Raw genomic sequence first — 13,300 nt, forward strand, 5'->3', positions numbered from 1 at the left:
CCCCAAACCCCTCATCCCTGGCATCACCCCAGAGCCCACACCCCCAGCTGGAGCACCGCACTATGGGAAAGATTCCTCCGCCAGATCAAAAATCCACATGGAAGGAGAGCACGTTCCCACTACCGTCAGTGTAGTAAGCCATCCAACAAAGCCCCTTCATTGCCAAATCTTGTCTTGGGTGGTTCTGTTGTACATGCTGTTGCAACTAGAGATAAATGTGTTTAAGGTAAACTCTGCCCAGCCCTGCTCTGCCCCAGCTGGGTTTACATGTAGTTTAAATTCTAGTGCATTACTGAGTTTGTGGTAAAAAAAAATTAGGATTATTTGGTTAAGCAGCCCAAGAGGATGAAAGACTGGAATGTGGGGGTTAGATCATGAGAATTTGTTGGACTGGGTTTTATTTTCAAGTCAGCAGGTGGTTGGGATCAGCAAGACAATGCTGCTTTTGCACAGTGCTAGGAGAATGCAATAAATTAAACAACCCTAATAAAGTGTTCACAAGCAACATCTGGTCTGTTACAGGCGGGAGGCAGATGGGGAATCCAACTGCCTCCTTACGGGGATCAGCTCTAGCCTAGTATTCAGACAATACAACAACCCAATCTGCGTTGCTGTTCTGAGGCTTTAAAGGAGGCAGGCAGTAAATAGAAGGGTGAAATTACATTTCTTTATTGTGTCCATTTATTGACTTCACCACACAGAAAAGTACAAAGGATTAGAAAATTCTGATTCTTCAAAGCGAGTCTCATTTTACCGCAGCAGAACCCGAACAACTCATGAAGTCAGCCCAGGAAAGTAGCTGACCTAGGAGACTAATGACATTTGGCAAGAAATGTATTCAGCAGACTGTTAGTTTGAAGTTTATGCCATATCTGAACACAACCAAAACTGTTCGGACCTTTACCTGTTTGAGACTTGTAGAATATCCTACATCAAGTTTAATACCACAGAAATCAATGAAACATGGAGACCATTCCCAGAGATTTCGTACAATTCAAGAATTACAGCAACTGTCACTAGAAATAGTCCACGCTCGAATTAAGAGGATAGCAGGAGGGGACTACGTGTGAATCCTTCACCGATAGCTTGGAAACGTACAGAGCTACACTGCATTTGAAGAGCTGCTTCTATGGGTGTGAACAGCACAGTAGCTGCACAGATCCATGTTAAGAGCTGTCATAAAAATATTGGTTGTTCCCGGCCACATGTGGTGTCTTTACTACCCTGTGACGTTTGCACTTACTGTGTGCTATGCATTTCTGTTGAGCCAGCCCACACGCCAGTCACATGGCAAACTACAGACAACTGGAAAATGCTCCTACACACTAGCTATGGACATTCTTGTTAGTCTGACAGAAGCGTAGGAACTATCCCTGTATCTTAGTTCTCTCTGCACATACCAGGCTGTACAGCTAACAGTACATAGACAGAAGGGCCCTAGCTCTAACAGGGTTCCTCATTAGTCCATGCCTGCAGGAACATTTATGAGGCTGCGTTTCCAAAACAAAGCAGAAAGATTTTCAGATTAAAATAAAACAGTCAGTTGAAGAGACTGAAGTAAGGAGGCCTCCAGATTCCGTGACAAAACAAACAGGTTTGGTGCAAATCCTTCCAAAATGTTTTCTGATTCAAAGGGGGACAAAGCAGGTAAAAAATAAAAACAGGAATTCCCAAGAAAGCAGGAAGATGTGGCTAAGAATTGCAACATTTATCATGTCTTCAAGTTTTTGCCTCTATCATAAACACACGTGAAATCGCAGCCTCAAATTCTGCACCCCTTAAATAAATGGGCCATAGAACACAGCATCACAGGCTTCCTAAAACATGTTATATGTTATCTTAAAAATAAATAGCACAGTTATGTTTCACACAAGTTCCCTGTCTTTGAGAAGGTGCATTTCCTTCAGAGACCTGGACCTGTTTATCCTCCTGAGAGCAGGATGCTCCCCCCCACCTCCCAAAAATGGCTCCTGTGAGGATCTCCCATATCAGAGTTCAGAAAAGTCATCTTTCTTAGGGGCAGCTTCCAAATAGATTTAAACAAATATACGATCCCCCCCCCAATCAAACCTACACTTCGGCTAATGTCTTTCAGTAAAAGTAAGTTGCTTTGGTTTTCTTTTTTAAATAAGTTAAGCTCTGCATACACATCCCTCTCCCTCCTATGTGGAAAACGAAACTCTGAAAATATCAGCCATGGCTTTAATGTCCAGATGTGGAGATTTCTTAGCCCAGATGCTGTCTTAAATATTACTGCAGTCTCTTAGTGTTCCTGCAAGTCACCAAATGCTGTAGACACCAAGGAGGAAGAGACCGGGGCAGGTTTCCCTCATCAACCATTTTTGGAACATGCCAAGAGAAGTAAGCCAACTACTAACCAGCAACTTGCCCAAGATGGAGGCCAGGTTCTTCCCTGTGCCTCAATCAGCTGACAAGTGCATTGAAAATGAGGATGTAGCTTTTCACATCCAGGCTTAGATATGTATTCTAAGTTTCCTCCTATGCAGATGTGTGTGTCAGCAATTTTTTTGTAAAACTCAGAACCGAGAAATAAAGAAAACAGCCACAGAAAAAAGAACAAGCCAGCCAGCCACCATATACAGATTTCCCAAACATTCCTGGTCTCAAAAGTAAAGACCTTGTGGAATATAACTATGAAAATAAAGACAGGAATAAATAGTGGGCCTCATTCAACACTTTTCCCCAGCCTTATATCAGAAATATGAGCAATACCAGTATACATCAGCCCCTGGTTTATGCAGACAAGGAATCTAAGAGTTCCACAACAACACTGAGGTAACAGCTCTGCATGGAGTGGCTGGTTATAAGTACGTTCAACTAAATAAAAGCACAACTCAGAGTTGAGGAAGGCCAAGGCCAAAGGAAGAGGAGAGGGGACATCCTGTAGATGACTCTGCAGGAAGATATTCTGTTACATCCAACAAATCCCTTTCTATATATTTTCAATCTGCCATTTACTTTGGAGGAAATATTTCTGCACTAACCCAACAAGCCTCTCTCATGGGCTCTGTGTGGGAGCTGCCGTGCACGATGGCACAACAGCACTCCCAATTTGAGGAATGAATGCCATAGGCCAGAGCCCATATTGCACAGCTCTCCACATTGTGCAAATCAATGCCTTGTAAAGACATCTGTTTCGAAGCTGCCTGCTTAAGGGAGCCATACTGCTGCTACGCAACACAGGCATGAAATACTGCCATCATCTGTCCAATGCACCAAGTCACCAGCTGTCCTTGCCCAATTTCCACTCTCAAATACTCTCTCCGCACTTTGACAAAGGATAAAAAAATGGACACCCCCCCCAACAAAGCAGGAATTGACACTTGTAAGTCCAACCTATGCAAGTACAATGGATCTGACCTCTATCAGCAGGAGAGTCCATTCAGTACTGAAGAGAATCAGCTATGTTGGAAATTTAGGGGTAGAAGAACAGACTTGTGGGAAGGGGGTATGAACTACAAGTGGTGACGCTGTTTTCTTCCACCTGAACATTGCCATGTTCCTGTGACAGCACTATGGGGGAGGTGGGAAGGTTTACAGAGGCAAAGTTCATTTAGACTTTGCCATGGAGGCTTGGCACAGAGCTTCATACACACTCCTTGCATTCTTTCACAGCATCCACTCTCTAAATATTTCATCACCATTAGTGCAATCACCTGAACACCGGGGATGACATCAGGAAAAACAGTCCATCAGGAAATCTGCTAGCACATTTAAGGTGGACAAGCAAAAATCAAAGGGTCAGGGATTGCTAATTCCACACACATCTCCAAAGATGTGCATTAAGAGACAATCAGATGTTAACTTCCACCATTGTCTTCATCACAGAGAACAAAGAAGCAATCAAATAAAAGTCCTTGGCAAAAACATTTCTGAACTAGTGCAAACAAACATGCTGTGAACTTTAGAGTCCAAATACAATGGACAGAAGAGGATAATGTTCATATGTCAGCTACAAGACCAACCATGTTGGTTATAAAGACTGCTCCATGAATCTAGAGGAAGAGAATCAGAAGGCTCATTCAGCAGGCAGGTCTCTCCTAAACAGAGACCTGTGTGTCAATACAGCAGAAGGTAAAATCCATATCGTTAGGGCACAAAAAAATTCTGCCACTTGTTGGGTCTTCCCTTGGCTTTCCTGACATCACAGTATGGAAGCAAGAGACCAGAGCTGGAAACTAGTTCATCATCAGACAGCTGGGAAGGGGAAAAAATATTTAGAGACTGAGGAGTTAGTGTTACCAAAGTGCAGGTGCAAAACTAAAAGCACTTCTCTTCTTCCCACACTCCAAGACCTGAAGGGAATCAGAGCTGTTCTGTTGGGAATCACAGGACTTCCTTGCATCTTCATTTTCAGCAGTCCTTACCCGAGTCAGCAGTGTGGAGGAATTTCTGGGGATAATTTAGATCTGAAGACAAAAAGGAGAGAGTTTTCAATCGTTTGTCAGAGCAGCTTTGCTGCACACACTATTCTGGAAAGTTACTGTAAAAATGGCACCTTGGGGCTCTGCATTTCTGCACGCTCTGATTCAGTTTCAAATAAAGAGATGGCTTTTCTAACTGCCAGCCCAGCAGATTCAACCTGGGTGATTTCCTTCCTGCGCATCCTCACCAGTAAAAGATTCAACAAGCCAAATTATACCCTCAGTGACATGTTTGCAGCACTCAGGCACTCAATGAATGGGCTTACAGCCATGTGAATGACTGGAACCTAGTAAGGAATTTATTAGTGTGACAGATACGACAATATCCTGGACAATCTTATGGAATTAAGTTCAACTTTATTGAATTAAGTATTTTAGGAGTTCACTGTGTTAAAAATGCAATTGTTTATGTGTTATTGTGGAATTGTATGCAACTTCTCTAAGAAATGTGCTTAATGAAATCCCTGGGGAGTATTAGGAACTTCAAATGTATTGTCCCAAAAAGTCCTCTGAAGTGGATTTGCTAGGAAATACTCTCCATAGGCCCAGACTGGATAACTGAGCGACTCACAGAGCGCTTGTTCTGAGCTGAAGCTATGCTGAACTGGTGACCACAAAAAAAACCTGTTTGAGGTCTGAAAGACTAATCACCAACCAGAAGAAGAAGGGGGTGATCTCTGGCAGGCTTATTAGCATGCGTGCAGGTTCTTTTATTGAAATACACTTCAGAACTTCCTTCCACTTTTCTTATTTATTTCCAAAATTTGTCTCCAATAACGTGTGGATGGTTTTATCACCTTTCAATCTTCTTCTTGTGTCCATCCATTTCACATAGCATGTTCTGCATGCACTGTTTTCTCATGGTCAGGGATTCACTGCTGGTGCCAGCTGCAATCTACAGTTCACCCAGTTAGCATGGCTAAGCCTGGAAGAACACCCTTGAATTGTTGCATCAGAGGGAACAGTAGACATGGAATGCAACGAACAGCATGCTGTGTCACTGCTATCCAGTCATGTCCCACTTTTTCTCCATTAGGAAGAGTGCAGGACAGAAGTATATGAGGACACCGTTTTCCTTTGGTCCCTTTCTGGGTGGATTTTTAATCTTCCACTCATGAAGCACAAGTCTATCTATGCCATCCTGTTTTACAGGCCCTGCACTTGAATGAACGTTCTCAACAGAAAAATGAGATGGCTCACGTTCATCCTCCTCCTCCACTTCATCTAGACCAGGACCTGGAGGATTACAGTCTCTCTCTCTCCTTCCGCACTCCCTGGTTTCCGTCCAAACATTCTGAAGTTCTTCCTGCTGATTCTTGTTCTGCAGGTTTTCTCTGCTTTTCCTTTTTTCTGCACCTGACTCATCATACACGCTTCATATTTGACTATATGAGGCTAAGCAAAGTTCAGTGCAATGCTAAATTTCCCTAGATCTAGGGCAGTGGTTCCCAAAAGCAGAGTGCTCGCTCTTTCTCACCTCTCTTCCCCTCCCCTCTTCTAACAGGAGGGGAGGGGGACAGAGGGAGCAGAATGAGCTCAGGTATTCAGGGAAGCTCCACTCCTTCCTCCCCACTCCCCTTCTGTGGACAGGACGGCTTTTCTGCTTCTTCCCTCTCCCTGCAGCATATGGCCAGGGAAGGAGGAGGGAGGAAGAGAGCCCTCAGAGCTGCCCCCCCAGCTTGCAAGGGGGAGAGGGAACTGAAGACCCCCCTCCGCAGCCTGGGAGGAGGTGAAAACCCGAGCAACAGAAGTGAGGCGGGGAGGGGGGGAACTAATGGGGGGCTGGGAGCTATGTGGGGTGGGCAGAGGGGGAGCTGAATTGATGGGGACCTACTAAATAGGTTTCAGTGCATTTCCATCTGCTGGAAAAGGTTATGACAATGGCTTCACAGCAAGGCTTAGCAGCTCCTGCCCTGCTGATCCCCATCTGCCTCCAACGCCTTAAGGAGCCTCCAGGATTCTGTGGGCCAGATCCTCAGTTGGTGTAGACTGCTGATTTACATCAGCTGAGAAATCAGGCTCTTTGCTGTGGGGCCCACAAGCCCAACCATCAGCACAGATACTTCCTTTTCAGGAACAGCATGTTGAAAACAAAAGAGAACTTAAATGGGCAGAACAAAGCCTCATCAGACTAACGGCAGGGCTATTACCAAAAACCTTCTCGCCAAAGCTGGCTTCCCGACAGCTTCATGACTGGCCCTGGCTAGGTGGAGTCCAGCTGCTGCACTTGCTTCTCAGCTGGCACAGCACAAAGCAACAGTAGGCAGTGCTGCACCCACTCCCCAATCTTCCTGGCTACTGGCAAAGGACAGTTAAGTTCATTTTCAAGCCCTGCCTATCTGATGGACTGTTATATCAAGACCCAATTCACTCTTACCTTTTGATCCAGTCTCTGATATTCATTTGATTTGGGCCGCCGGGGTACTTTTGATCGTTTTCCTTCCAGAGCAAAAGCAATGATCTTTGGAGACAGAAAGAGGAGAAGAAATAAATCAGCAAGCAAATCCTGATAGGTTACCACATTTTGTGGTGGTTGAAAAGAGCTGATGCAAAACTACAGGCATTATAAGTATTCTCTTTTCCCACTTCAGGGACAGATAGTTCTGCTCATGTGTTCCACTCTCATAGCAATGAAATATCTCACCTGACCAAAGCCTATTTTCCCCAGGATTGGCAGCTCCTAGATTTCCAAATTCAGGACTGCCTAACCCACACCAGAGGTTTCGTCACTCTCCAAAGAGCCTCCCACACATTCTTTAAGCCCCCATGCCTTGTAGAGTCATATTCCATAAGAATCGCAGGTTTAATTTTAAATGAAAGAGTAATTTTCTAGCCATGATTGTGATGAAAGCTTGAAAACATGAACTTAAAGGTTCCCACATATCAGAAAGCAAATAAGAACCCAAGATTTATTTTTTAAAATAATGACGAGAAAGTCAATCTAGTTATTTTTGAACAATTGAGGCTGACAAATAATGCATCTTCCATGAAGACCAACTTCATCTGTTAACCAAAGGAGTTCACAGCCTATTACACTAAGAGATATGGCCAGTACCACGCTGCCATATAATTCCTCTTTATTCACTACTGCCCCACTCAGCTTACACTGCTTCCCAATGTGATTTACAGAAACATGCACAAAGGTGAACACAAGTTGCTAGATTATGGAAAGTGAATCACCTGAATAAAAAAAATGGGATCGCTTTTTAATTTGTTGTTTTCACCTTTCCACATTTTCTTGGAAGACATGTTAAGTGTGGGTGGAGGAGGCGATGACAGTGAAGGAATGCAGAAGAGCAAGGAACAGGCAAAACCCCTTTATAGTTTGTTTTCAGAATTTCTAAGATTTGGGGTTTAAAAAGGTATAAAATCTTTGGCTGGGTCTACATTTAAAGCACTACAACAGCAAAGCTGCAGCTGCACCCTTGTAGTGCTTCAGTATAGACATTCACTACAGCAACGGGAGGGGTTCTCCTATCACTGTAGTTAACTCACTTCCCCGAGAGGTGGTAGCTAGGTAGACGGAAGAATTCTTCCGTCAATCTAGCACTGTCTACAATGGGGGTTAGGTTGGCTTAACTACATCTTTCAAGGGTGTGGATTTTTCACACCCCCAAGAGACACAGCTATGCTGATGTAAGTTTTCAGGGCAGACCAGCCCTTTGCAAAAAAACTGTAATAGTGTTTTGAATGTAATTTATTTCTTGGAATTTAAAACAAAGAGGACCCATCTGCTACTGTAGGTGCCTTTGACACTGTGACCATCACTGGCAAACCCCACAGCAAAATGCCCCCCACAACCCAATAGGCAGGATGTTCCCCACCAAAACTCCATTAATCATAATCAAGTCACCCTTTCAGATCCCAACCTCTTCAGCCACCCAGGCAAACAGGATATCAGACAGAGGCAAGAGTGAAATACTGTAACATGTCTGGCCTCTCCTTGCTGTAAGTCAAACAGAAACTGAAAACAACAACACAGCACAGGTTCTAGTGGCCTTCTGAACCGGGCCAGGAGCATCAGGCCGGAAACAGAACACTGGAGTCTGCCCTGATCAGTATCTCTAGTCATCACTGGAAGAGCCCCTTTCCTTACGACTTTTCTCCTAGCAGGTGTTCTCTGAACCAGATTCCTCAATTTAAGGTTACTGCTTTCTGCACAGACAATAAGGAAATGCAAATAGGATTTTCTTACTAGGATTAAAGCTTTTAAAAGCCTGGGTCATAGGCACATAGGAGAGAGGCTGCACTATATGGATCAAGGTGTTGCTGGCACGATAACACTCAGGAAGGTTTACTAGGATAGAAAAGAATGATCCGTAAAGAATGATCTTCAGCTAGTCTAGGCCATGTCTTTGAGCCAGCCTGAAGCAACCCTAACGCATTATGAGCGCTATGTATTAAACAATAGTCCAGCCTCCTATCTGGCCACTTCTCAGCATCTGAAGGAATTTTCATACAGTGCTGAAGAGAAAAGGAGCAGTCACTAGGAAAAAGCATCTTAACTGCTACTCCTCTCATTCCTTGCCACCCTAGTTCCACACCTGGAGATGACCACCAGGACTAAGACCACATAGTTTTCACTAAGACTTAAGACCCTCCCCTGGGTACAACACTCTCGTTGCTCATCCCAACAGGACTTGAGGGTTGGACAAAACCCCAAGTTAGTGTTTTCTGACCTACTGAATTTATCAGCAAATTAAGTCTAAACAACAAAAAAGCCAAAGATAGGTCAGTGTATTAAAAAGTTTTCTTCCGCCCCAGCCAGAAGCACCAACCCACACACAGGGAAAGGAAGAACCTGAGTAACAAAACACTTCGGAAACTTTGATATTTAGAATCAAAAATCTTCCTGGCAGTACAAGAAGGAAGCACTAATTTCCTGCTTGTGACTGCACTGGTCTAACTGCAAGGAAATGCCCTCTCCATCCACTAGCACTGATTAAGCCCTGAAGCAGACGGGGTCCACACTACATGCAGAAAAGCTCACCTTCCGTTTATTGTGATAAGCGATGTACAAGGCAGCGACGATAATGGCTGCAGTCACCAGGTAGGCAAAGAAGTGGCTACTCTCGGATTCATCTTTGGGGGGAGCAGCAGGGGCACTTTCCTCTCTCCCCTCACCAGGTTGAGCAGCTTCATCCATCTTCTCGTCACCAGAGTGGCTGCCGGGGGCCACCTTTTCATCAACAGTCTCATCGCTAGTGCCGCCACCATCTGCCTTCCCCTCAGCAACCTGGGCATCCTGGCCATCGGGTGCCTGGTCAGGTGCCTTGGTCCCCTGCTCCCCGGGCGCCTTGGTCCCGTCAGGTGCCTTGGTCCCCTGCTCCCCGGGCGCCTTGGTCCCGTCAGGTGCCTTGGTCCCCTGCTCCCCGGGCGCCTTGGTCCCGTCAGGTGCCTTGGTCCCCTGCTCCCCGGGCGCCTTGGTCCCGTCAGGTGCCTTGGTCCCCTGCTCCCCGGGCGCCTTGGTCCCGTCAGGTGCCTTGGTCCCCTGCTCCCCGGGCGCCTTGGTCCCGTCAGGTGCCTTGGTCCCCTGCTCCCCGGGCGCCTTGGTCCCGTCAGGTGCCTTGGTCCCCTCGCTCTTCTCACGTGTCTTGCTGTTGTCAGATTCTCGAGAGCTTCTGGCTGCTGGAATTGAGAACAAAACACACCGATTATGGCTTCTGTTTGCGGCAGTCACTTGGGACAATCACCCCACACAGCTCGCCTTGGCGCCCGCCCCTCGCACCCGGGAAGTCAATCATAGAATATCATGGTTGGAAGGGACCTCAGGAGGTCATCTAGTCCAACCCCCTGCTCAAAGCAGGACCAATCCCCAACTAAGTCATCCCAGCCAGGGCTTTGTCAAGCCTGACCTTAAAAATATCTAAGGAAGAAGATTCCAACACCTCCCTAGGTAACGCATTCCAGTCCTTCCCCACTCTCCTGGTGAAATAGTGTTTCCTAATATCCAACCTAAACCTCCCCCACTGCAACTTGAGACCATTACTCCTTGTTCTGTCATCTGCCACCACTAAGAAGAGTCTAGATCCACCCTCTTTGGAACCCCCCTTCAGTCTGCTATCAAATCCCTCCTCGCTCTTCTCTTCTGCAGATTAAATAACCCCAGTTCCCTCAGCCTCTCCTCATAAGTCATGTGCTCCAGCCCCCTGATCATTTTCGTTGCCCTCCGCTAGACACTTTCCAATTTTTCCACATCCTTCTTGTAGTGTGGGGCCCAAAACTGGACACAGTACTCCAGATGAGGCCTCACCAATGTCGAACAGAGGGGACCGATCACATCCCTCGATCTGCTGGCAATGCCCCTACTTATACAGCCCAAAATGCCATTGGCCTTCTTGGCAACAAGGGCACACTGTTGACTCTCATCCAGCTTCTCGTCCACCGTAACCCCTAGGTCCTTTTCTGCAGAACTGCTGCCGAGCCATTCAGTCCCTAGTCTGTAGCGGTGCATGGGATTCTTCCGTCCTACGTGCAGGACTCTGCACTTGTCCTTGTTGAACCTCATCAGATTTCTTTTGGCCCAACCCTCCCATTGGTCTAGGGCCCTCTCTATCCTATCCCTGCCCTCCAAAGTATCTACCTCTCCTCCCAGTCTAGTGTCCTCTGCAGACTCGCTGAGGGTGCGATCCACGCCACCCTCCAGACCGTTAATGCAGATATTGAACACGAGCCGCCCCAGCACCGACCCCCGGGGCGCCCCGCTTGACACCGGCTGCCGGCTAGGCGGGGGAGGTTTACCCCGGGCGCGCGGCGTGAGGCCCGGATGAGACAAGGCCCAGAACCCAACCCCCGGCCCCCGCCGCTCCACGGACCCGGGACCCGCGCCGCGCTCCCGCCTCCCCGAGCGGGCCCGGCCCCGCGGAGGGAGCCCGCCGCGCCTCACCCGCAGCGGAGTTCAGGGGGCCGCCGAGCAGCGCCGCCGTCAGCGTCAGCAGCAGCAGCAGCCGCAGAGCCCCGCGCGCCGCCGCCCCCGCCGCCGCCGCCATGGTGACCGTGACCGTTCGTTCCGCTTCCGGGAGCTGCCGGGACACCGAGACGCCCACTTCCGGCGCCTCCCCGCAGCGCGCGCCGGGACCGAGCACTCGCGAAATTTTGGACCGGAAAGGGAGGGGGACAGGGGTGTTTCTGAGGGGGGTGTAGTGGGGGGCAGGGGGTGTTTCAGGGGCAGGGGTGTCTTGGGGGGACAGGGGTGTTTCTGAGGGGGTGTAGTGGGGGGCAGGGGTGTCTTGGGGGGACAGGGGTGTTTCTGAGGGGGGTGTAGTGGGGGGCAGGGGTGTTTCTGAGGGGGGGTGTGGGTGTTTCAGGGGCAGGGGTGTCTTGGGGGGCAGGGGTGTTTCTGAGGGGGGTGTAGTGGGGGGCAGGGGTGTTTCTGAGGGGGGGTGTGGGTGTTTCAGGGGCAGGGGTGTCTTGGGGGGCAGGGGTGTTTCTGAGGGGGGTGTAGTGGGGGCAGGGGTGTTTCTGAGGGGGGTGTAGTGGGGGTGTTTCAGGGGCAGGGGGTCTAGTGGGGCTGTTTGGAGGGATGAGGGGCGTTTCTGAGGGGGGGTGTAGTGGGGGGCAGGGGTGTTTCTGAGGGGGGTGTAGTGGGGGTGTGTCAGGGGCAGGGGTGTCTTGGGGGGACAGGGGTGTTTCTGAGGGGGGTGTAGTGGGGGCAGGGGTGTTTCTGAGGGGGGTGTAGTGGGGGTGTTTCAGGGGCAGGGGGTCTAGTGGGGCTGTTTGGAGGGATGAGGGGCGTTTCTGAGGGGGGATGTTTTGGGGAGCAGAGGGAGTGTTTCCAGAGGCTGGAGGGGGGTTATCAATGGTGGGGGTGCCCTCCATTGAATAATTAAATATTAGTTAAAAATGACCTGAAAAGTTTTATATAGCTGTAGGAAAGGTGACTTGGCCCTGCTGCCATGGATAGCATAATTTTTGCCTGGTTTTCCTGTTCTTTCCCTTTGGCCTTTGATCTCTCTCAAACATCTAGTCATGTGTACCAATAGATAAATACTGACGCGTACTGTTTCCTACTTAGTAATATAGAGACCCAACTACACATAGCAAGAGAGTTTCCCTTTATTTTCATTAGTGTTTCACAAAGCTGAGTCAACAGACAATTTTTGTACTGGTACAACTATCAGTTAGGCGGTGATTTTTCACCAGTTTATAGTTATCCTGCTACAATCCCTAGTATGGACACATATATCGGAGTAAAGGTGCCTTATAGCAATACAGCTAATTTGCCTTCCCATATTCAAAAAGCTATACCAGTATAAAGCATTTTAATACCAGCATAACTGTTTCTACATTAGGCAGGGAGTGTGCTTTAATTATACTGGTGTGGTTAAATGGGTACAATGTTTGTGTGTAGGTAAGTTTCAAGGCATGCATCTATGGGATATCGTTAGCAAGGGACACTTTTCACACTGGTCTATTCAGCAGCAGGTGACCCATTCTCATCCCAATGCAGTTTAATTATCTTAGTGCTAAGATCAACCTGAACGATCGCCTCATGGGGAATTGGTCTTGAGGAGGCAAATTTAGGAGCACAAAAAAAAAGGGGGGAGAATATGGAAATAGCATTGGAAGGGGAAATAGTTCTAGTAATGTTAAATCCCAGGTTGAAAAAATCATTCTCCATTTATTGAGCGGTCAAATGCTCCATCTAATGGTCGCTATTGGCCTTGCCACATTTAGTTTTGAGCACTATCCATAACCGTAAAACAGCTCCATCTTGTGGCCCAAGGCAAACTTTTTTATTTAACATGTTTATTACAGTAATGCCTAAGGGCCAATCAAGAGTGGGGCCCCATTGTGTTAGGTCATGCACAAACAGAGTGATAGACAGTCCCTGCCCCAAAGAGCTTACAGTCTAA

At 47.6% G+C, this 13,300-nt stretch overlaps 1 protein-coding gene across 1 annotated transcript; it reads right to left on the reverse strand.

Moving 5' to 3' along the window:
* Positions 1 to 674: 674 nt before the first annotated feature.
* Positions 675 to 11,456, reverse strand: TGOLN2 (trans-golgi network protein 2). The gene is made up of 4 exons (XM_074940041.1): positions 11,332 to 11,456; positions 9,436 to 10,073; positions 6,823 to 6,906; positions 675 to 4,430 (listed from the first exon to the last, which is right to left on the reverse strand). The coding sequence occupies exons 1-4, from the start codon at positions 11,432 to 11,434 to the stop codon at positions 4,425 to 4,427; spliced, it is 831 nt and encodes a 276-aa protein (XP_074796142.1). The 5' UTR covers positions 11,435 to 11,456; the 3' UTR covers positions 675 to 4,424.
* Between the last annotated feature and the right edge of the window lie 1,844 nt (positions 11,457 to 13,300).

The sequence above is a fragment of the Natator depressus genome, chromosome 26 (genome assembly GCF_965152275.1).
Source record: "Natator depressus isolate rNatDep1 chromosome 26, rNatDep2.hap1, whole genome shotgun sequence".
Lineage (NCBI taxonomy): Eukaryota > Metazoa > Chordata > Testudines > Cheloniidae > Natator > Natator depressus.

Excerpts from the sequence above, each read along its gene's own strand:
- TGOLN2 (XM_074940041.1), bottom strand. The coding sequence starts at position 11,434 with ATGGCGGCGGCGGCGGGGGCGGCGGCGCGCGGGGCTCTGCGGCTGCTG. Across the intron at positions 10,074-11,331 it reads CCCCCTGAACTCCGCTGCGG|CAGCCAGAAGCTCTCGAGAA; the intron begins GTGAGGCGCGGC and ends TCTCAATTCCAG. Across the intron at positions 6,907-9,435 it reads CTTATCACAATAAACGGAAG|ATCATTGCTTTTGCTCTGGA; the intron begins GTGAGCTTTTCT and ends CTGTCTCCAAAG.